The 24,203-nt window shown below is 36.8% G+C and overlaps 1 protein-coding gene across 2 annotated transcripts; it reads left to right on the forward strand.

Annotated features, from left to right (window-relative positions):
- The first annotated feature begins 1,218 nt into the window (after positions 1 to 1,218).
- LOC131926989 (stalled ribosome sensor GCN1) lies at positions 1,219 to 24,102 on the forward strand. 2 transcript variants are annotated; one of them, XM_059282621.1, is made up of 53 exons: positions 1,219 to 1,466; positions 3,134 to 3,236; positions 3,456 to 3,654; positions 3,801 to 3,909; positions 4,093 to 4,191; positions 4,321 to 4,455; positions 4,552 to 4,620; positions 4,744 to 4,852; positions 5,072 to 5,146; positions 5,413 to 5,541; positions 5,714 to 5,866; positions 6,047 to 6,144; positions 6,248 to 6,323; positions 6,423 to 6,575; positions 6,783 to 6,875; positions 6,982 to 7,057; positions 7,410 to 7,569; positions 7,662 to 7,866; positions 8,085 to 8,209; positions 8,689 to 8,867; positions 9,439 to 9,532; positions 9,636 to 9,755; positions 9,861 to 10,053; positions 10,218 to 10,369; positions 10,487 to 10,672; positions 10,781 to 11,005; positions 11,160 to 11,287; positions 11,451 to 11,643; positions 11,912 to 12,148; positions 12,561 to 12,755; positions 13,326 to 13,572; positions 13,761 to 13,882; positions 14,094 to 14,208; positions 14,402 to 14,581; positions 14,814 to 15,034; positions 15,215 to 15,422; positions 15,822 to 16,018; positions 16,166 to 16,355; positions 16,948 to 17,018; positions 17,192 to 17,407; positions 17,527 to 17,691; positions 18,019 to 18,180; positions 18,332 to 18,424; positions 19,053 to 19,196; positions 20,325 to 20,597; positions 20,708 to 20,821; positions 20,932 to 21,162; positions 21,266 to 21,459; positions 21,560 to 21,771; positions 21,950 to 22,098; positions 22,189 to 22,299; positions 22,428 to 22,640; positions 23,189 to 24,102. In XM_059282621.1, the coding sequence occupies exons 1-53, from the start codon at positions 1,443 to 1,445 to the stop codon at positions 23,315 to 23,317; spliced, it is 8,049 nt and encodes a 2,682-aa protein (XP_059138604.1). In that variant the 5' UTR covers positions 1,219 to 1,442; the 3' UTR covers positions 23,318 to 24,102. The 2 variants fall into 2 exon arrangements, with proteins under 2 accessions (XP_059138604.1, XP_059138605.1); XM_059282622.1 differs by lacking the exons at positions 1,219 to 1,466; positions 3,134 to 3,236; positions 3,456 to 3,654; ... (9 more) ...; positions 6,248 to 6,323; positions 6,423 to 6,575 and adding an exon at positions 6,602 to 6,616.
- The last annotated feature ends 101 nt before the right edge of the window (positions 24,103 to 24,203 follow it).

Consider the following 24,203-nt stretch of genomic DNA (forward strand, 5'->3'; position numbering starts at 1 on the left):
AACAGAATTAGAGGTCATGAGTCTATAGACTTTGAAGGGGGGGGGGAGGTTGCGGTCCGCACTGGAGGCAGAGTTGCTTCCAGGCATCTCTTCGGGGGGCGTCGCCCCGCGAAGAAAGTCTACCGCCCCCTCCCCCCCTCCCCCCCCCCCCCCCCCCGAACGAGATGGATTTTATATAGTAAATACACTTTTACTAGTGTCCGCCCCCCCCCCCTTCCGAAAAATGTTGATCTCCTCCCCCCCCCCCCCGAAAATATCAAGTGCCCCCCCCCCCCCCCCCCGGAGAAAAAAGTCTGGAAGAAACACTGACTGGAGGACTCCGTTTTTTTGGCGTTTATGGGAAATTATGTTTTACCCTGTTATAATAATAACAAGGGATGACACCTCACCGAGTGACTTCCGACCAAATGACGGCAGGGCGTAGCGACTCATTCTGGCGCCCGAAGCGAACTATCGAATTTGAACCACATTGTGATCTAACAAAATTGAAAACAGTTAAGTCAGTCAGGAAAGCAAAGCAGTAGTCTATTTTGTTAAATTTAACCGTGTATCATTCAGTAATTGAGCTCAGAATTAAGTTTTTAATTATTACTTTTGTCCAGTAACCAGTTTGGCCCCCATGAGGGTCGGCGCCCGTCCCACTCGCCCTCCCCTAGCTACGCCTCTGAATGCAGGCACTATGACTACGGTTACTTTAAAGCCTTGTACCATTGTACTCCACTACACACTGCGAGTTTTTGGATGGTAAGGGGAAAAGCAATTTTAAAAATAATATATTTATACTATAACGTTTTAATACTTTTAATATTTACATAGGTTAATAGTGACTAGTAAACATTACCGAAAAATTAAATCATTAAATCTGTAGATCCATGACTATCAGAGTTTCTTCCAGACATCTATTCTTCCCCCCCCCCCCCCCCTCCCGGATAAAAATGTCAGCTGATAAAAGGTAGACCATTCATGTTAATGAAATTATACATTGGCAGTGAGTTTTAGGAGGTCTACTAATTTTTTTGCGGGCGTCCACTTCAGGGAGGGGGGTGGGTTGTCGAAAGTGGACGTGTGTGGGACAGGGGAGGTGGTCTAAAATTCCAAAAATTTGTAGATGTCATAAAAAGAAAAATAGATGATTCTTAAGCCTAAATTTTATAAACCTAGATTCTAGATCTACTCGTTTGCGAAGGAAATATGTTACTATTTCTTCCGGTTCAAAAACATGGCTAACGTGTGAGCTAAAAATCGAACTAGTGCATACCAAAAGTATTATAATTGCTTATATTGTTCGCAAATGACATATTTATAAATTTAAATTAGTTAATATTCTATATTATTCATCCAGAGAATGACAAACTTTTAAGACTCTGTATATATTGTTCTTATTTATCGGCTTGTAAATATCGCTAACAGTGAAACCGAAAGTGATTGCACAACCAACAATAATGGCGGATTCAACAACAGCAGCTGTAAGTAGTAGATCTATAGTCGTAAGAAATATAACTGCAATGACAATTGTATCTCGTTGATTTTTCTTAGTATTTCTATCATAAATGTGCACAGTTCTAGATATAGAATCTAGATCTAAATATTTATCATGTTTTATTTATTTACATAACAGACCCTAACAAACTCCTGTATTTTATTCAGCATCTGAGTGACATCCACACAAAAACTAAAAAAAATTTAAAACAAAACTGCAGTAAATTTTGGCCTAATTTTTTTGGCAACAATGTCATTGCCTGCACCCGCTCTTATTAATCTGTGCATGCAATCAAACATGTTATAAAAATAGATAGGCCTATCTAGTAGTATCTAGGGTTGCCAGATACCTTTTCCGAAAATACTGGACACCTTTCCATCCTTCCCTTCTCAGGTATGCCGCAAAGCAGAAGAAGGGGGGTAACAGAGTATTATTTCATATACTTGTCCAGTATTTATATTTATTTTATCCTGGACAGTCTGCTCAAATACTGGACTGTCCAGTTCAAAACTGGACACCTGACAACCCTAGGCCTGTCTGGACCATCCATTAATTTTATCTTTTATTGAGCAGTAGAGGGCCAAAACTAATGAGTTGTTGCTATAAGCCTGCTGACATTAAAACTGTGAACTCACAGTGCCCCCTTAACCATGTCACGTTATTTCCTACAGACAAGAATTGAATATTTATACTGAAATTGAATTTGTTAATTCAAGATTTAGTGGGATGCCTGACTTTAGTAGATCAACTTGAAGTAACAAATTATGTTGATCTGCAATCATCAACAAGGCCCATAATTTAACTGAACACCAATTCACCAAATGTTGACCCAAAAAAAATCATTGATTAATAAGAGCTGAAATATTTTAAAGCCTATTTTTTTTCTACACAAAAAAAACAACTTTGCAAGTAAAAATGTAAAAACACTTTGTCATGTTATCAAGTCTCACCTTTTTTAGTCATTTGTTGTTTAATAAAGTTAATTAGGGCGCAATTGTGAAATTAACAACTAGCCCAGTTTCAAATAAATCTATGTTGAAAATTAATTTAAAAAAAACAACATGCTTACATTTCTGTATTAGCCATAAGCAAAATAGTTTTAGGCTTATAACATATAAACTCTAAAGTTTTTAGAGTTAGGGTAGTGATACTAGCTAAAACTGATTTGATACACTCTTTTATCGTCTCGCCCCTGAGTCCACCCTGCTCTGATAGGTACCTGAATTAAGTCTCATTGTCTGGGAAAGTAACATCTGCTGGGCATAGAATTGAATACACTAATCCTTTATATAATAAGATTAAGATCTCTGAAACAGATTAACTCTACTTAATTGGCCTTACATAATTTCTTACATGCTGAAAAGCATAAAAAGAACATTTTTATCAGCGGTATAATAAGTGTCTTGGAAACTAACACAAAAAGTAGCAATGCCTAAAAATAAAAATGGTTTAGCTTAAAATCTTTAATAAATCTGAAAATATGTTTTATTTAAAATCAATTATCATATTAAATTATGTATGGCCAACTAGTAAAAGTAATACTTTTTTAATGTGTACCATGCAGGTCTTGAGTTTATATGGTGTAATAGAAGTAGTATTGTAGTAGCAATATTGAATGCACATATCTAATAACAACCTATTAAAATGTTTCAGAATGCTGAGATTTTAAAGAAATATGCTGTCAAAGTCGCTGTTTCAAGTGTCAAAGAAAGGACAAATGCTATAAGAGATGTTGTAGAGTTTATCAATAAAGGAGGTAGGTTTTTAAAAATGTTTGAAGTTATACATGTTTGCTCAATTTTTTTTTAAATGTATTTATATCTGTTGTCATTAATGAGTCTTGTAAGCTTCATATACACATCTGCTTAGCTTAAATACTTGATCGTTTAACCTGTTAATCTTGATATCTAGGGTATTACCTAGCCTATGTGAAACATAGCATTATTGTATGACTGTTATTGTTCTCTATTTACAGCAATTCCTGAAGGTGCTGTGAAAGGTATTTTTCGTTATCTGACCCAAGCAATAGGAGTGTACAGAGATGGTCAGTCTAGAAGGGCTGCCCTTGAACTGGTCACTTCTATTACCAAATCTCATTTTGACTCATCTGTCAAGGCATTTATAGGAGCTTTTGAAAAATTTGCCCAGGAACAAACCAAGCTTGTCATTTCAAGGTATGCTGGTGTTTTTTATTGGCACATGTTGGGTTCAATTGTGATGACATGTAGTGCAATGCAAATATTCTACTTGCACATAATTCCAATTTTGTTGACGTAGTGCAGTTTTTGGTGTCAGTTATCATCCTTTTAAAATTTTCCAGTCGTAGTTCCTGTGGAGATGCTTTACTAGTACTGACATGGAGTTGCATTCCCTTGCGACAAGCATTGACATCACCAAATGGACTTGCAAGTTCAACCCTGCAACAGTTGGTGAGCTCATTTTTATGAAATGTCATGTGACAAACTTTTATTAGATGACGTGTGACAAACACTTCCTACTTACATTTGAACATTTATTTTTATGCTTTGGTCATATTACACAATGTTTCCAAGTTTTTATGTTACATTCAGACCTACATTGTATTTAATGTGTGTGAACATGATTTGTCATAGGTGAATCTCCAGTCACTGCTTGTTTATGGGGCTGTTTCTGGTAACAATCAAATCATTAAAAGTGCCGCTTACCGCAAACTAAGACGAGTATGGAAAGAGGTAAAAAAATTGTTCTCTTTTATTTTTATTTAGATTATCAAAGAAAATATATTTTTTATACAAGTTATACCAAAATGAAATCTGACTTGACTACTATATTTTATTTTAATGCTGTTTGAAATGTCACAGGTACCCAGCTCATGTGAGAAATATGCTGATGTGCTGGCTCAGTTAGAGCCGTCTTTGTTTAGTTTACCTGTGATAGGATTTGTACTCAAGTTTTTAGCAGCTAACAAGCAATCAGATGTTATTCAAAAACACAAGGTTGGTTTTTTAATTTAAGTTATCCCTTTTTAATAAGTGTTATATATTATGCTTAATTTTTACCTTTGTATTAAAATGCTATTTTTTTCCTTTCAGAATGCTTTCATAGACTTATATATTAAGCAGGTCATAGCAGGCAGATTTGCACCACCAAAAGCATTGCTTGTATGTATATTTATCATTGATAAAAAGATTTTACTAAGCATGCTAACAATTTTGGTGTCAGTAATTGCACATGTTTAAAGTTTTAGATTTTTGTAATAACTTTTTTCTATGAAATCCATACAGTTAAACAACACAGAACTGTTTAGACACTGCAGCCATGAAGACTTTAAGGAGCTTGTTTTACCAGCTGTACAGAAAGCAATGTTGAGAAATCCTGAGATCATTCAAGACAGTAAGTGCTGTATTGTCTGTCTTCTTTTCTTAAATACATGGATTTGCCTATCTTTTTAATAACAATCGACTGTCAATAAGGTATTCTATGTTAAAGTAAACACGAGTGTATTAAATCAGGTTTTTTTTCTCAACTTGTTGGAGAATATTTAATTGAAATTTGTTGTATTTCTAAGATTAAATGAAATTTGTGTTTTCAAATTTGTTACGTTCTTTTCAGCCATTTGTGAACTTATTAGTAACATGAAGCTAGATTTAAGTCAGTATGCCATGGACATAGTCAAGCTTTTTTCTGGTGAGTCTTTTATCAACTCATTGTTTAACTCTAAGATTATATTGTTCATCATTAGACCCACACAAAATCACAGTTTTTATCTCTTTAGGTTCCATTTCATATCAGCTCATTGTTTAACTTTAGGGTGGTATTGTTTATCATTAGACCCACACAAAATCACAGTTTTTATCTCTTTAGGTTCCATTTCATGTCAGCTCATTGTTTAACTGTAAGATGGTATTGTTTAATAATTAGACCCATACAAAATCACTGTTTTATCTCTTTAGGTTCCATTTCATCAAAAGAGGAGTCAAACAGAGCTGTGGCTGTGGAAGCTATAAAAAATCTGGCACATCAGTGCAGTGACCCTGGCGCAGTAGAGAAAGTGGCCAACCATCTGTTCAAAGTGCTTGGAGGTACACTGCTTGTTTGTGGACCCGATCAAATAACTTTATAAAATATACTTTTTTTTTTTTTTTTTATTTTGTCAGACAGTGATGTGGTAGCTTATTACCAAAGTTGTAATTTGGTTTGCATTTTTTTTTTCCTTTATAAACATCAAATAGTCACATTTGTTTTTTTGCCTAGGTTCTGAAGGGAAATTAACATTTGCCGATCAAAAGATTAGTGTCCTACAGGGCATTGGTAACCTGGTCTATAACACAGTCAGTGGTACAAGTTCTCTTCAGTCCCTGAGCACCACAATATCAGAGATGTTCCTCTCCACATTGCAGCAGGAAGGTTTGTTCTTCTGATGCTTATTGGTAGCCAATGTCTCGGTTATACTTGGATATAAAACATGTCATGTTGAGTTACATGAGCAATGTTTCTTTTTTTCATGATTCATTTAGTTTTACTATTTGTATGCTATGATTTTTCTTAAAACTAATGTAAATTATGATTTCTGTTCTATGTTTTCAGTGCATGAAGGCACTCTGATACACACTTTGTCTATGTTGAGCCTTTGGTGTGGCAAGTTTTACACAGATATTCCTGACAAACTACTACTGTGGTTCCCGGTACAGAAATATTTTTCATTAAATTAAATTTAATTTAACAAAGTTTTAAAAATTGTTTTTTTAAAACCTTAAACATATTTTTATTTTACAACTTGTTTTACAGAAAGGCCTAGCATTAAAAACATCAACCTCAGGTGTGAGAAATGCCTATATTAGGTGCATGAATGCTGCTTTTCATGGTAAGTCAACACTGTGCAGATTGCTTTGAGATTTGCTATAAAAAACCATTTTTAGAAGTTGGTCTATACTTATTAAAAAATATGTTTATTAACTTTCAGGTGACACTTTGCAAAAAGCTTCTCAGGTGCTGCCCCTGCTACTGCAGACACTGGACAAGGCAGAGAAGCAGCCAACACTCCCCCAGCTGGTGTCTGAAGCTATCAGTGCCTCCTGTCTCCTGGTCAAGATTGCTTTGGTTGACATACAGTCAGGTGTGTTCTAAATTACAACTCTTTGGTTGACATACAGTCAGGTGTGTTCTAAATTACAACTCTTTGGTTGACATTCAATCAACCTACTTGTTATTGGAGCCATAGTGTTTTCAATTGTTGTACATTCTTTATTTATATACATTAGGACTTAATATGATGAAGAGATAATGTGCTGTTTCTATACTTAGTTTTATGTTGCTCCTACAGAATCCAAATTAGGACCTTTTTGGACCATGATTTTAGACAGCAAAAAACAGTACCTTGTGAATGAGAAGTTTTTAGCCTCAGCCTCAGAAGAAAGTAAGTCTCATTTACTGTACTCTACAAGTTTGTATTGCTGGTAACACATTAATAAGCTTCTGTGTAGACTTTATGTTTATTAAAATTTAAAATGTTTTTTTTTTAGCTTTACAGAGTTTAGTGTTTTTACTGGAAAGGTTAATCCTGGATTATCCATCCAAGATGACAGATGAAGTAGCCAGGTAACTTAGTTATGTTATAATGAAAAAAATATCTTTGTCTACAAACCAAAACTATTCCTTATCTTTTTAAAAGTTTTGAGTTGTTTTCTTAATTTGCCCTTATTTTGTTTTAGCCCCTAACTATATAGCAGTTATTATCCCCATTCTAGCAGCACATTTTTGTGCTGAACAATATATGGTGGGTTAAGTAACATTTAAAAGCTGGATACAATTGTTTTTAACATTATTTAAGCTAGATTTGATGTCTACTTAGAGAAGCAACAGTTACTAGGAAGTATGCTTTTTAAAATAAGTTATATTTCTAGGAGCCAGCCATGTTTTGGAGTACATAAATAACTGTTTACCTCCACAGGCCATATTACAGGGCTTTAATTTTCTGTTTGTGTCGACGTTCATGGGCAGTCAGGCACGCTGCACAAACATCAACCAAAAAGATTCTTGCACTGTTAGGTGGGGCCAAGATAGCCATAGCACTTATCCAGGAGTTCCAAAGAGTTCTGGAGTCACAAAAAGTAAGATATTTTTAAAATAAATTTATCAGTACATGTTTATGATGTTTTTACTAGCCTACAATGTTTTTATGCCAAACAATTGGATATTTCAGCTTTCAGAACTTCAGAAGTTCCTGGCCAAAGAAGAGGAGTCTACAAAACCTGAGGGCTCAGAGAATACTGTGGTTACAAAAGTTGTCAACCCTCGAATCATAGCCAGCTGTTTGCAGTCTATTTGTGCTGTAGAAAATGTGGATGCTAAGGATGCTGAGAAAATAGCCATGACCACATTAATACCAGCCCATCACCCATACATTGGTAAACTCTCTACCAAATACTTGTTTTTAAATCCACATTTATCTCAAGGATGAAATATGCATTGGTCTTTTATTATACTCTTTTTTACAACCGTTCATTTGAACTATGGTGACTGCTGCTGAACATAAGTTAACAACATTAAAAAAGTATGTACTAAGAGTAATCTATTTATGATGTGATTGTTAATTAGATTGTAAATTTATTATTTGTATTTTCAGTTTATGTGAAAAAAGATTTGTGGGTGACCATTCTACTGGGACTTCACCTTGCACCAAATGAATTTGTAAAAACTCACGCTGAGGAATGTCTATCCTTAGTCAAAACTGGAGACAAGTTATCTGAGGTCAGAGTTAGGGATAGTCTTTAGATTATCTTTGTATTTTAATTGTCTGCTTGTTAGGGTTAGGGATAGTCTTTAGATTATCTTTGTTTGTTTGTATTTTAATTGTCTGCTTGTAACTGATATGCTATGGTAGAATTATGGTTAGGGATAGTCTTTAGATTATCTCTGTTTGTTTGTATTTTAATTGTTTGCCTGTAAATGACATGCTATGGTAGAATTATGGTTAGGGATAGTCTTTAGATTATCTTTGTTTGTATTTTAATTGTCTGCTTGTAATTTATATGCTATGGTAGAATTATGGTTAGGGATAGTCTTTAGATTATCTCTGTTAGTGTTCTAAATTGTTTGCATGTTGTAAATTATCTGTGAGTTTATGTGTCTTTAGGTTATATTGGTAAATAATTGAAACTGCTATCAAATAATTTGTTCCTACAAGTTTGTATAAGGTCATAATATAATTGTTTTAAACACATGAACAGGCAGAAGCATCAGCTGTGTCTACACTGGCTCTGATTAACCCTGGTTGCATAGTGCCAGAGCTGGTCTCATATGTTAACTCTTTACTGGCCAATCCAGCACTCACACTCATCACTAATGATGACTATGGTATTTTCCTGACTCCAGATGGTGAACTTTATGACAAGGCAATCCTTGATAGGTATTTTGTTTACACTTGTTAAATAACTTAATCTAAATTTATTTGCTTGAAAGTTATTGTATGAAGGAATACATTTTTTTTTCTTTTATTAGTTAAGTAACTGATACCTACTTTGTAATTTAAAGAAAAATAGAAAATGTAACAATTTTTAAACAGTAAAAAACCATGCAGGGGTGGTGTGTTAAGGTGGTAGAACACTTTACTGCTAACCCAAAAGTTAGGATTTCTGGCTGTAGGGTGTACCTGACTCAACGGAAAATAAAAGGCAATGGACATAGTGCTGAACACGTCATCTCTTTATTAGTGTTGTCAAAGAAATATATTAACCCTACGTCATAAGCACTATAGATTATCAGGTCTGAAAGAGGAGCTTCATTTTTAAAATACCTTGAACAAATATATAAATTGTACTGAATGTTTTGTATCAATGGTGGTTGGGCAGAAGGTGAAATATAAATCTACATTGACAACATTTTTAGAGAAAATTTTATTAGGCTAATTTCTGAAGTGGTATATTGTATGTTCGATAATAGGGTGATTTCTGAAAAGGTGTATTTTGTAATGATTTCAGTGCAATGAAAAGTGCAGCTGGAGACCAAAACATCAGACGAGAAAACAAACTCTACTCATATGCTGATCAGATGGCTGAGCTGGAATTGAGAAAGGTTACATTTTTTTTTTACATTTTTTAAAATCTATATTGTGGTATTGATAAATCAGATTTCAGTTTATTTTCAGAATGTTCATTCTTTCAATTTTTATCAACAGGAAATTGAGAAAAAGAAAGGTCTAAAACCCCAGGAGGCTCCAAAGCTATCCAAGAAACAAGAAGAACAATTGGCCAATCAGAAGCAGAAGGAAGCTGAGATCAGAGAGAAGCTTAGAGTGGTGAGTTCAGCTTTTTTTCCACAATATTTTCCTGGCTGCATTTGTTGGTAAAATAATTTCATCCCATCCTCAATGTATTAACTTCCTGTTTTTATCCTGCCCCAGCTGAACAAGGCAGTCCTGTGCTCATGTACAATTGTTGAATCCCTCCTGCTGGTCATGAATGAAGAGATATCCACCCATGTGAAGAATGTGTATGACAGTGTTGTCCAACTGCTCAAATCACCACTGGCAGCGCCACCATGCTGCAACTTGTTTGTCAACATGGGCAGAGCTGCCTTTGAGGACAAGAGTCTTGGTGAGTTACTCTTTTCTTCACTTGAGTGTATTTTATCTAATATTACTGCTTTACAATTATTCTACTTTTTGTTGTTGGACAAGCTATTTAATAGCAAAGCTCAGTGTGTACTTAATGTGCATTGCTGTAATAATGAGTGGATGTTACTGTTTTCTGTGCTGCAGGGGACCTGATAGGCCATGCCACCCTGCGCCTGCTGCAGCCTGCGTACACCTTGGACAGGGCCTGGCTGGAGGAGAAGCAGCTGACACAAACAGCCAGGGCTATTGAGAGGCTGTACAAGCTGGTTGTCATAGAACCAGAGGATGAAGACGAGGTAACATCAGCTCAGCCTAAATCTGGTTTTATTTGGTTAGGGGGTTGAAAATAATTAAAACACAAATATCTTGATATTGTTTATGCTAAGGTTTAAATACAAATTTTATTTGATCAGGAACTAGAAATCAAGCCTTTTGCCGCCCCAACGTTTTGCTACATATATTACCTGTTGCGCTCTGTCTTTGAAAATGGGGGAGTTGTTGTAAAAAGAGATGTCAACATCTGCAGACAAGCCTTGACCCTCATCCGTGACCATGCCAAGATGAGGCGGTCAGCAAAGGATGTTTTAGCTATTGATGTGGTAGGTCAACCTATCTTAAAATATTTGAATTGCTCGTCTGTACAGCTAATTAGGCTAAAATTGTGAAGTCTGCCACCTTTTCTGTATACTGATTCCTCTTCTCTCCAGTATGACCCTGATCTCCTGCCCAGACAACAGCTGTTTGAAATCTGCTTGACCGTCATGGGGACTTTCTCTCAAGAGTTTCAGCAGCTGACGAATGACACCCTGTTGGAATTGGCTCGGGCTGTCAATGGAGATGATGGGGCTACAGAAGCGACCCCAGGGGAGGTTGAAGTCTTGCTGAAGGCGCTGCAGGCCCCCAGCATTGTGGTCAGAGACGTGGCCCTGCAGGTGAGAATTTAAAAATGTTCTGGCTCCCACTCTCTGTTGGGACCAAATATTTACATATAGTGGTTAACTTGAATTTTTAAAACTTAAATAGTCTTAACTAAACATTAGTTTTTTAGTGAATGGAAATGTACAATATAAGAAATGTATTTTGTAGTGTCTGTCTGAATTGGCTGATATCTTACCTACCATGGATGAAAACTATGAGTTGGGAGTTTCCATAGCTAAACACATCTGGATAGCTTGCAATGACACTGAAACACCAATTCAACAGCTGGCTACAAAGTAAGTGCAGTTCAGTTTTTTACTTTTAGACTAGATTTTGTGGCCACATTTAAAAAATAATCAGGCATACCCTTCTATTCCTTTGAAGTTCTGCATCTCTTTGGTTTAAATATGTTGTAGATGCTTGTTTAGATGGTAATGTATTGTTTTCACCGTGCTGCAGCTTGAGGAAGCAGCTATGTTTAGAGGAGCCGAGTGAGGAACTCTGTGGCGCTGTAGTCCTGGACACCACCCATGATGAAGAGGTTGTACGTGTGGGGGCTTCACTGGCCCTGGCTCAGGTTCTTGCCAAACATCGGCGTCACATCCCCACCATACTCAAGACTTTACTCAACCAGTATGAGGCCAAGCTCTATGTAAGTTCCTTTTTACATTTGGCCTTTCATCAACTTCTAATTTACACAGTCTTTTAATTGATTTACTGTGAGGGGGGGGGGGGGGGGGGGTTCTTAACATTGTGGCTGTAGTAAATACTTCTTGTCCAATATTAGTCTATATATTATTATGCAATAACAAATAGAACATTGTTTTATTAAATATAAAAAAAAAAAAATTTCTAGGCCATTCTACTTGTTTAAAAAAAATTGCAACTCTATGTGTAACCATTCTGACATTTTGTGGCAGCTACCCCCACCTAAAGTTGATGAGTTTGGTAGACAAGTTGAGGAGCAGCCCCCTGACATGTGGCAGTCCCGCTCTGGCATTGCCCTGGCCATCAAGCAGATCTCACCGCTTCTCACGGAGGACCAGATACCTGAGCTTTTCTCATTTTTTGTGCCCAAAGCTTTAAGTGACAGGTCACCGGAGGTCAGGTCGGGGATGAGAGATGCTGCTCTCTCTGCTATACAGTCTCATGGGAAGGTAACATTACATTTCTAATCTTATATCCAAGTCTTACTACATTTATCATACTGTCTCATGGAGAGGTACCAATATTTCAAAAACATTACATTTCTAATCATTTATCCAAGCGTAACTACATTTATCACACTGTCACATGGAAATATACTATTTTGAGCATCATTTGTAATTATGTTGCAAAGTTGTACTACATAAGCAATAAGATTTCAAAGCATAACATTTCCAATCATCTTCACATTTTACATATTCACATTTCAAACTTTGACCTTTAAATCATCATGTAATTCTTTCTTGCACTAACAATTTCTGATCTGGCCACTGTAAATAAATCTATCACATAGTTTCATCATTAGATGGCCAGCTTACTCATATATCCTTTGTCAGAAATACAATTAAAAAAACTTTTTCTCAGGAAAATGTGAACATCCTTCTCCCTGTGTTTGAAAACTTTATGGAGAATGCCCCTGGTACTGCCGACTACGATCCTGTCCGTCAGAGTATTGTTATTTTAATGGGAAACCTGGCTAGACATTTAGATGCTGACAACCCCAAGGTCAAACCGATAGTAGCTCAGTTGATAGCAGCCTTGTCTACACCATCACAAGAGGTGGGTACGGTTCATTGTAGTATGACTCATCTTATTGTACCCAGTTCATTCTAGTATAACTCAGCAGATTGTACCCAGTTCATTCTAGTATAACTTATCTGATTGTACACAGTTCACTCTAGTATAACTTATCTGATTGTACACATTTCTTTACTAAAGGTACCTTTTTATATATATCATAAGCTATTGAAATTTCAAATCTGGCTCAGGGAATAATTTTTAAGCAGGGCAATATCTCATCTAATTCTTTGTTTTTAATTATACACTAAAGCAACCTTCCGTCTTGAAAAACTTCTTAACCTTCATGTCAGATTTGGATTAGTTGTTACGTGGTAGTATCTTTGATAAAACCAATTTGAGTTTAAAAAAAACGACCAAGTTAACTCCATTTGTATATTATGTTGTAGGTCCAAGAGGCTGTTGCCAATTGTTTGCCTCCCCTGGTCTTGAAAAACTTCTTAACCTTCATGTCAGATTTGGATTAGTTGTTACGTGGTAGTATCTTTGATAAAACCAATTTGAGTAAAAAAAAACCGACCAAGTTAACTCCATTTATATATTATGTTGTAGGTCCAAGAGGCTGTTGCCAATTGTTTGCCTCCCCTGGTCCCCTCTATCAAGTCTGATGCACCTGGTCTGGTGTCCAAACTTTTGCAACATCTGCTGGACTCCAACAACTACGGAGAGAGGAAAGGTGCTGCGTATGGGCTGGCTGGCCTCATCAAAGGCATGGGTATACTGGCACTGAAGCAACAGAATGTCATGGACACATTGACTGAAGCTATACAGGACAAGAAGAACCCAAGGAAAAGGGAAGGTAGGTGCCTAAGATATTTTCTGAGTTTGTAGTTAGTCTTTCATTCAATCTCTTTTTTTTTAATGTGGGATGAAGTAAATTTAAATATTTTATATATTTTAAGGATGGAGAGGTTGAACATCTCATATTTAGAGGAATGTTTCCTTGTTTTAAAATATCCTTACTATATTTTAAACTTGTATTGACAGGTGCTTTGCTAGCATTTGAGATGTTGTGTAGTATGCTAGGAAGGTTGTTTGAACCCTACATTGTCCACATCATTCAGCATTTGTTATTGTGTTTTGGGGACAGCAATCAGTATGTCAGAGAGGTATTTCTCTTCAACTTCTTACATAGACCTTAGATAAAATGCCAGTTTTTGTTGCAATGATAGTATCAATTAATGTGTATTTTATAAATAACTGATCAAAATGTACTCAACTCTCAAAATCTGGAATCTTAAGCTCTATTACGCACTAGAGTTTACAAATGTTTTGATTGTTGTTGTTTAGTGTGTGCTACATTGTTTGCTCTACTTGCAGGCCGCTGATGATTGTGCCAAGTCTGTGATGAGGAATTTAAGTGCCCATGGTGTCAAACTAGTGCTGCCATCACTGCTTAAAGGTCTGGAGGAGGATGCATGGAGAACTAAAGCAGGTAGAGCTACCTTGGTTATAAGTTTTAACTGTAGCTATAAGGATTTAGGTAATGAAAAGCTTCAAGCGTAGCTTTAGAAATACTGACATTTCTGACACAATATTTTTTTAGATTGAACAGGTGACCTTGTTATTTTTCAGTAGCTTTGTAAAAACCTTCCTATAAAATAGTGTATCTTATGTTTTGTCTGAAGGCTCTGTGGAACTGCTGGGTGCTATGGCATTCTGTGCCCCTAAACAGCTCTCAGCATGTCTCCCCAGCATTGTCCCCAAGCTGACAGAGGTTCTCACAGACTCACACTTGAAGGTCCAGAAAGCTGGGTCTCAAGCTTTGATGCAGATTGGATCTGTCATCAGAAATCCTGAAATTCAAGGTAAACTTTGTTGTTGTTAAAATAGCCCTTTGTAGAGAATTTATTTACATTGAAAACCCACATTGAAAAATAAATTTGATGTTATTGAATTAAAATTTGAAGAGTACTTTTTTGAGCAACTTTGTGGTCATGTTCATAAGTCTTAGGCAGCACTTTTATAATGCTGTATTATTGGATGATGTTCTGAATAACTTGAATTGTCATGAAGTATCTAAGCCCCTTTTTTTGGTAGCTATTGTTCCCAATTTGTTGGAAGCCCTACAAGAACCAACTAGAAAAACTACAACTTGCCTAGAGAAGCTGCTGCAGACCAAGTTCGTCCACTTTGTGGATGCCCCGTCCCTGGCTCTGATAATGCCAGTTATCCAGCGAGCCTTCCAGGACAGAACCACCGACACTCGCAAGATGGCTGCCCAGATCATGGGAAACATGTACTCTTTGACAGACCAAAAGGTAGATTGTCACACACTTGTAGGATTTTTTTTTTAAAGTGAAGTTCTGCTTTGGTCCTAGTGCGCCATGGTAGAGTTGATCTGTTTCTTTGACCTGTGATTGTAGTCACTATGCCTGTCATCATTAGTTTAAATTTTTTGATACAACTAATGTTGTTCCCTATGTCATCTAAAACCCCAGGACCTGTCACCATACCTGCCATCTGTCATACCTGGACTGAAGCAGTGCTTGCTGGACCCTGTGCCTGAGGTGAGGACTGTGTCTGCCCGTGCCCTGGGTGCTATGGTGAGGGGCATGGGAGAGGACACCTTCCAGGACCTGCTGCCGTGGCTGATGGAGAAACTGGTCTCTGAACAAAGCTCTGTGGACAGGTCTGGTGCTGCTCAAGGTTTGTACCACCTTCATGTTGTCTCCCTTGTAATTCATTCTTATACATTTTACCTTCATGTTATCTCCCTCGTAATTCATTCTTATACATTTTACCTTCATATTGTCTCACTTTTAATTCATTATTACACATTTCACCTTCATATTGTCTCCATTCTAATTCATTCTTATACAATTTACTTCTGAAAAGTTATACTTGTATTCGTTTATTTAAATTAGCTGTAAGATACATTATCTTTAATTATGTAAGTTACCGTTAAAAACTTTTCATAGTGCTTTTTATTTAAATATGGCTGATACACTTTAAGTCTAGATTAATGTTCTAAGATTCCAGCATATTTCTCTAGTTTACACCCAATCACCTTTACCCCCATCATAAATAAGCTGTTATCACCCCCAGGTTTGAGTGAGGTCATTGGTGGAATGGGAGAGGACAAGCTGAAGAAACTGATGGGAGACATCATCCAAACTGCTGAAAGGTCCGACCTAATGCCTCATGTCAGGGATGGCTACATCATGACCTACATCTACCTACCATCTGTGTTTGGTTCAACATTTGTCCAGTACGTTGGCCCAATCCTGCCATCTATTTTACAGGTGAGAACTGGCTTGCTTGTTGACTTGTTGACTTCAGGTAGATGATGACCTACCATGGAGTTTAAAGCTGTCACGGTCTGACAATAGCTTACATGTGTCAATTATTGAGTATGATGTAATGATGATGTGTAACCTCCCTGTAACCAGGCACTGTCAGATGAGAATGAGTTTGTACGTGACACAGCCCTGCGGGCAGGCAAACGTATCATCAACCAGTACGCTGAGACAGCCGTGGAGCTGTTGCTGCCAGAACTAGAGAGAGGTCTGTTTGATGACAATTGGAGGATCAGGAACAGCTCAGTCCAGCTTCTGGGTGACCTTCTGTACAAGGTGTCTGGTGAGTGGGGCCTGGCTTAACACTGGTCTGTTTCTAGACACAACAGTCTTAAATCTTTGCCATTATAAATTCCTGAATTTTCTTTACCCACAACTTGATTCATTACCTACAGCTAAAACAACTGTACTATTTCCTGTTTAATTAAAAATGTACACATTGTGTATAAAGTTGTAACTTAATGCTCTTCTATAACAGTAATTTTAAGAAGTAATTTATATATTGAAGAAAGAAAATTGCTTTGTTTTAAACAAGAATAAAAATAATGAGTAGTGTTTCACAGGGAAAGAAAATGCAGTTCTGCCAGCGCTTTTACAAAACAAATTCTAAAAAATACAAAATAAACTCTTTAAAAAAAAAATAACTGCAAGAAGTAAGCACAACTGAAAATTGCTGTTTAAAGATATCATGACCTAACTATACGATTAAAATCTTTGATTCAGCTATTCTATAGAGTAGATAAAAAGTATTTCACCAAACTTTAGTAACATGACCCCCACTTCTTTCATTTTTAAGCCAGGTAAGTGATGTATCTACTTATATCTATATTTGGTACTGAATAATAATAACATATCTACTCAATTTTTTATTCTAGGTGTATCAGGTAAAATGACCACAGAAACAGCAGATGAAGATGATAACTTTGGCACAGAGACATCACATCAGGCAAGTTGAGTTGTTTGTTGTAGAACTCTCATTTTAACACTGTTCTGATGTGGCAGCCATTGTGAAACATAAATGTTCTCCATCATATCCAGGCTATCATGAGAGTACTCTAATTTAACACTGTTCTGATGTGGCAGTCATTGTGAAACATAAATATTCTCCATCATATCCAGGCTATCATGAGAGCTCTGGGTAACGAGCGCCGTAACCGCGTGCTGTCTGGCTTGTACATGGGACGTTCTGACACGGCGCTGATGGTCCGTCAAAACGCACTGCACGTCTGGAAGATCATTGTGGCTAACACACCTCGCACCCTGAGGGAGATCCTCCCAACACTGTTCCAACTTTTACTTGGTTGTCTTGCTAGCACTAGTCATGACAAGAGAACCGTAAGTCTACTTGTTTACAATTTGGGGATCATTTTAGTTTTCTTATAACCTGATAAAAAATAATTGTTTGAGTTAGCTCTCAGGTGTTTGCATTTAATAACAAACAAGGCCATGTTCAGGTTGCAGCTCGTACTTTGGGAGATCTTGTGAGAAAACTTGGTGAAAGAGTTCTGCCAGAGATTATCCCCATCCTTGAGAGTGGCCTCGACTCAAAGGAAGCAGATCAGCGCCAGGGAGTTTGCATTGGGTTGTCAGAAATCATGGCTTCTACCAGCAAGGATCATGTGAGTCTTTAGTTTACAACACGCTTGTATGTATGTTTTGGTCATAGTCTTGAATTTACAAAAGTGAATTTTAGAGTTTAAAAGAATATCGCTATTTATGTGCTGGTTTATTTTTAAATCATGGAATTTCAATTTTTTTTAAGGGTGCGTGCACCCTATTTAACAGTATCAATATAGTGAACATCTATGACTAATTTGTCAACAAAGTCTACATCTGAACATTGTTTCCTATCTCATGTCATCATAACATTAGTCTACATCTGAACATTGTTTCCTATCTCATGTCATCATAACATTAGTCTACATCTGAACATTGTTTCCCACCAGGTGTCTGTCTTTGCTGACAGTCTGATCCCCACAGTTCGCAGAGCTCTCATTGACCCCCTGTCAGATGTGCGTGCTGCTGCTGCCCATACCTTTGATAATCTTCATCATAACATTGGCCAGAGGGCGCTGGATGAAATCCTACCCAACCTGCTGAGGAACCTGGTAATGCTTCTTTAGTCATCAGGACATGGCTTCACTGAGACTTGTTTTACTTGCTGACAGTATATCTGTTAAGAGATCTTGATTGTAGTAAAACCAATAAGGTAGTGACATTGATTGTAAAATCATAACAATGTAGTAATGTTGGTTGCAGAATGATCCAGAGATATCAGAGAGAGCTCTTGATGGACTGAAACAAGTGATGACAGTTAAAAGTCGTGTGGTGCTGCCATATCTTGTCCCTCAGGTAAGTTCCCAGGTTACTGATAAATTTGTTCAGTTTTATCAGTTGGGTTTGAAACACTTTGATTTAGTTAATTTGTTTAATGGTAGCAATCTCAGTAGTCACGTTGGAGGAAATCCATGCCTTGTGCTTCTGACACTTCTGTGTCCCATCTTCTACTGGCTATCCACCACCCAGTAGCTCTTGAGCTGTCTGTAACATTTAAAACTAGACTAGGTAGAGCTCATTAATTGCTACTGCACACGATCCATAGGAGCTGGAGTCAAATGTTATCTCAGGTTGATACTAACCTGACCCCTCTCTTGTCACTTTATCACTTATTCTAAAAATCTATTCATGAAATGAACAGTTTTGTTCATCTGTACTGTAATATCCATTATGTCAGAATAAAATAAATGAAATCATCCTGCACTTCTAGTTTTTTAGCACAGTTAGTTATATTTTATGGAGATTTTGTTAGTATATAATTCAGTTAGATGGTTAAAAACTTGTAAAATCTTTTAGAATAATAAAAAAAGTACATATATTGTTTTTAAAAATTAGTATATTGTTTCTGTAAGAAATAAGTGTATTGTTTGTATAATAGTGTAAGTAGCTTAGTGTGCAACTAAAAAATGTCATACTCCCCCAGCTGACAGCAGCCCCTGTCAACACACAAGCCCTGTCACTGCTCTCCTCTGTTGCTGGTGAGGCCCTCACTAAACATCTGGGCAAAATTCTACCTGCACTTATGTCCTCATTGAGTGAAAGAATTGGCACACCTGAAGAAGACCAGGTAAGAGATATATTCTAAAATTGAACTAAACAGCTCCCTCTAACCAAAGTGGCCAAGTTTTGATGAGTTAGCTTTGACCATTATTATTGACATGGATAAAAAGTATGGTTTTTTTTATTTTAGATTTTGCCATCAAATGGTGCTGTAAAAAGTTTTTATTTATTTTCTTCAAGCCTATGTTATATTATAGGTTAATTTTTGTAGACTGAAGAGGCGCCTAAAATCATCCCACATATACCTTGTTGATAGCCGACCATCAATAAAATTTTAACTAATTAATTCAAATTTCAATGAAAAAAGAAGTGTCAGCAGAATAGTCTGAATTGAGTTATGGTGTGACTGTACACCACCCTGCACATCGCACTTAGATTAGCTGGCCATGGACTCTTCCAAGTCAAGCTGGGCACATGATATCAGCCTCCACAGTGTGGATCAGCCTCCCTTATCTATTGCACCCAGCCCACCCTAGTGTTTTCTAGTGAGCCACCCCCAATTAATGAGGTCACCTGCATGGTGATTGATTAGCCTTCGTCTCAGACCTTCCCAGGGGTAAGGAGGTAACAAGTACCCGTATGTGACCCCTATATGCAAGCATTGCCATCACTTCTCACTGGTTATACCTACACATCTCATTTATATACCATCCAGATTGTCTTAGGCGATTTTCTTATACTTTTAGAAAAATGAATATTGTGTCACTTAAATTGTTTCTATTTTAAAATCCTTTAGAGAATTTTATCTTCTGCTTGTGAATCATTTCTTAAGTTATTTGTCCTCTTTTTAAATGTGCAATATTGGCACTAGCTCTATCTCTGGTTTGAATAGGTTAAGAAAACTGTCTCTGTGAACATCTTAATGAGTAGCCTCCCTTGAATTTATCAGCAGTTGAATTATATCCCTTATTTTTATATCAGCTTCAATATTTTATTAGAGTGAAAGTGTATTTCTGTTTACAGCTTTGTGAAGAACTAAAATGATTTAACTATACAAATTTTTTGGGTTTTGAAATGTTATTTTTTAAATAGTTTTTTTTAAATAAATTTTTATAATAAAATATATTTAAGAAATGTTTGTATAAATTACCTTCCAATGTCCTGTGTATTAATGGAATGTCTAATTGTATTGAAGGAACTTGACTACTGCAAGTCTGTGGTATTATCTGTTGAAGATGATTTGGGTGTGCGCACTGTGATGGAAGATCTTTTGTCAGTGGTGACCCACAACTCAGACGCACCAGTCTCAACTGCTGCTGTCCTCATCCTGAACATGTTCTGTGCCAACACCTCAGCTGATGTTACAGAGTACCTGCCCCAGCTGTTTAGAGGCTTGATTGGGATTTTTGCTAGATCAGATGAACGCTTGCTCCTGTCAGCTTGGAATTGTTTGGATGCCATCACAAAGGTAATGTGTTCAGATCTTTTGTGATCTGTCAGTTTGCTGACCATAGTCTGTTGACCATAGTTGTACATACGTACCTGTACCTGGCTCTAACTGTTCAATGTTTCTTGTAGAAAATTGATATGACAGAAACAGAAGAACACATTGTGAGTGTCAGACAAGCTCTCAAGTTTACCCTCTCTGACTTCAAGGAGAAAGAGTTGCCTGGCTTTAGCATTCCCAAAAAGGTTGGACGTTTTATTGTTTTGTGCTCAACTTTTAAAAAACTTCCTTGTAGAGTTTTTGAAAAAAGGGATAGTTCAATAAATATAAAGTTTGAGATTGTTTTTCCTGTTAGGGTATAGCCCCAGTGTTGCCAATATTCCGAGAAGGTCTCCTCAATGGTTCTGCTGAAGTAAAAGAAGCTGCAGCTCTTGGCCTGGGAGAAGTAATTGCCGTGACAGGGGCGGAGGCCCTCAAGCCATCAGTGGTCAACATCACAGGTCCCTTGATCAGAATATTAGGAGACAGATTTGCTTGGACGCTGAAAGTGGCAGTGCTGGACACACTCTCCATGTTACTGGTTAAGGTCTGTCAGTCTCACTATTTATGGTTGCAGTTTCTTTTTTTTTTTTTTTATATTGAGCTATTTTTTTGTTCTTGATTTTAAAACTATTTTACCATGATTTAAGGTTGGCCCAATTTTGAAACCATTTTTGCCCCAACTGCAAACAACATTTGTGAAAGCCATCAATGATCCCAACCGCACTGTCAGGCTGCGAGCTGCCTCTGCTCTAGGGAAACTGATACTCATTCACACCAGGGTTGACTCTCTCTTTAATGAACTCATCTCTGGGTTCAAGGCCACAGAGGACATCAGCATTAAGTGAGTTGTTTTTTTAGTCAATCCAAACTCTAGTTTGTGGTTTCTTGATGCAGATTAAAATGTAGTTAATTATTTTGTATTTTAAAACTTTTTTCTTCAGGGACACTTTTGTTCAGGCTATCAGAGCCTGTCTTCAAGGTGCAGGGTCAAAGATTGCTGACCTAGGCCGCAGGCAACTGACCCAAACACTTGTAGGACTTCTTGCTTCCACAGAAGACAGCACACGCATGACAGCTGCTGGCTGTCTTGGCACCCTGTGTGCATCACTGCCAGATGCTGAACTGTCAGATCTGATGATCCAACACCTTCTGGGTAGTGTACCAAATAATTATGTACAATCTTTGAAGTGGGTTATATAGCTAGGGGCATATATTGTACAATGTTTGAAGTGGGTAATATAGCTAGGGGCATATATTGTACAATGTTTAAAGCACACTTTTTTTTCTTAAACAATTTCCTGTAGAATAATGTAAAAAAATTTTACTGACAGATACTGATGCTAGTCTGGACTGGACACTGCGACATGGTCGTAGCATGGCCCTTAGCGTTGCCTTAAAAGATGCACCTGAAAGGATTTTGAGCTCAAGCCTGCGCAAAGGTGTTGAGTCCACCATAGGAAAGCTTGTAGCAGCTGATAGGGTAAATGTCTACCTCCATCTGTTATCAAAGTTGTAGTATTTCTCTAGGTGTTGAAAGCAAATGAAAGTAACCATTGTTTTTTTTTATCAGATCCCCATCAGCCTGAGTGGCCTTAGAGCTGTGGGCTACACACTCCAGTACCTGCTACACCACGACACCACTTCTCCCACCATTGCTGAGTTTGAGTCTTTTCTTATCAAGGTAAAAATGATTTTTTTAATGGTTGTAGAACTTTTCTAACATAAATAAAAAAATTTAAATAAAAATTAAATAATTATTTGTGTATTAATGTTCAAATGAATCTTGATACAAAGTTTTCACTGTTACAGAGCATGAAGGCTGAGTCCAATGACATAAAAATCCTAGTGGCCCATGTGGTGGCCTACCTGGCTGACCAACAGCCTGGGCGTTTCCCAGGTGACCTCCTGCTGGTGCCAGCCCTGGTCATGGGCACCAAGGAGAAGAACTCCATGGTCAAGTCCAGCTGTGAGAGTGCTCTTGTCCAGCTCCTGAAGCTGCGGAGAGGAGAACAGCTGTACCAGGTCAGTGGCGTCTCACACGCTTGAATTGTATTCATTGAAATAGTGATCACTTACAAAGTGTAGCCATGAGTGGTCATGATTTTCAGTAATTAATAAATTACTAAGCTAAACTATAATTAGGTCATTGTGACTTATAGGATTATTTCTAGATAAAATACAAAATATAATGTTATTAATGGTCTTTTTTTTTTATTACAATTTTAATCTTCACAAAATACAAGGCAGGTGTAAAAAAAAAAATTTTTTTAAAGTTCTTATTTTAAAAAGTAATGGGCAGAAGGGTACTAATAGTTAGAAAGTCCTGAAACAATTTAGTGTGTAGGTGTAGAATCTCAATAAAAGTATAAGCTCTTTGTAGCAGTGTTAAAGGGTCAACTCACATTCTTGCTGGAAGATTTTTTAAGACCATAATAAAGTAGCATTTTTGTAATAGAACATTTATCCTTTTTTTCTTTTCCATATTTTTATTTTTGGTCAAAATAATGGCAATATGGTGTATTAAATAAACTCTAGCATGTAGTTCAATAACTGCTTGTTTACCTCTTCAGGAAATTCTCTCCACCCTTGACCTGGGCATGCAGGACTCACTCAAGGAAGTTGTATCTCGTTCACTCAAGAAAATGGCGGGCCAGCCCGAATCCCCTGTTGATGAGATAGATGACACGCTGCTGAGATAACCTTGTAGACAGCTGCCATTTTTTGGTTGATGAGATTGATGACACGCTGCTGAGATAACCTTGTAGACAGCTGCCAATATTTGTCGGGCGGATGAAAACCATTTCCATAAATATTCCAGTGTAAAAAGTTGACTTATTCAGAGCTAAATATTTGCTACTGATTCAATGGGCAAGTCATACCAGTTTTTTTAAATTTACGGCAGATTCATTTCAGTTTGGTCTGTGATGGTCAGCTGTAATTTTCAAGTGAGTAAATCATTTTGGTTTGTAAATATGTTGTCAGGACAGAAGGACTGTACACATTAAGTTTATTCTAGGTGAGAGTGAAATGGTTTAAGTGTTTTGTTCTGTGGTGGCCAGATCATTTTTTTTAAACTAAAATATTTTTAAGCAAAGAAGTTTTAAATAATCTTTCAAATAATAGTGGATTCTACAAGTAAGGCATGTAGTGCTGCAAGTTATGAAAGTTACTTCTTGTACAAATTTGTACATTGATAATTTTTTATAAGGGTGAAGCATCTGTTTTTGTCCCTAGGTCTAGTTTTTTTTATTTTTGTTCCATGTTAAATGGCAAGTTCAAAATTTCTTCAATTAGCACAAATGTAAATCTTAAGTCTTTGAAGTGGAGGTTAGCTTTACAGCAAGTGTTAACTAATATTTGATAAGACATGCTGCACTGTTACAGGAATAATAATACTTACTCAAATAAACTTCATTATGTACATACTACATTGTTGGTTTCAGAATGTTTATTGTGAAAATAAAATAAAAATTATATAATTTGACTTCAGTTTTTGATTGAAATACTTTAAGTATAATAAATATTTTATTCACTGCTTTGTAGTTAAAATTTCAGCTTTTTTAAAAAAAATTTGAGGATTTCAAA

Source organism: Physella acuta, unplaced genomic scaffold (assembly GCF_028476545.2).
Source record: "Physella acuta isolate Inbredline_101_S28 unplaced genomic scaffold, ASM2847654v3 ptg001357l, whole genome shotgun sequence".
Lineage (NCBI taxonomy): Eukaryota > Metazoa > Mollusca > Gastropoda > Physidae > Physella > Physella acuta.

Bases quoted from the DNA above. Each gene is read 5' to 3' on its own strand.
- LOC131926989 (XM_059282621.1), top strand. From the start codon at position 1,443: ATGGCGGATTCAACAACAGCAGCT. The intron at 1,467-3,133 runs GTAAGTAGTAGA...AAAATGTTTCAG, and splicing joins CGGATTCAACAACAGCAGCT to AATGCTGAGATTTTAAAGAA. The intron at 15,035-15,214 runs GTAGATTGTCAC...CTAAAACCCCAG, and splicing joins ACTCTTTGACAGACCAAAAG to GACCTGTCACCATACCTGCC.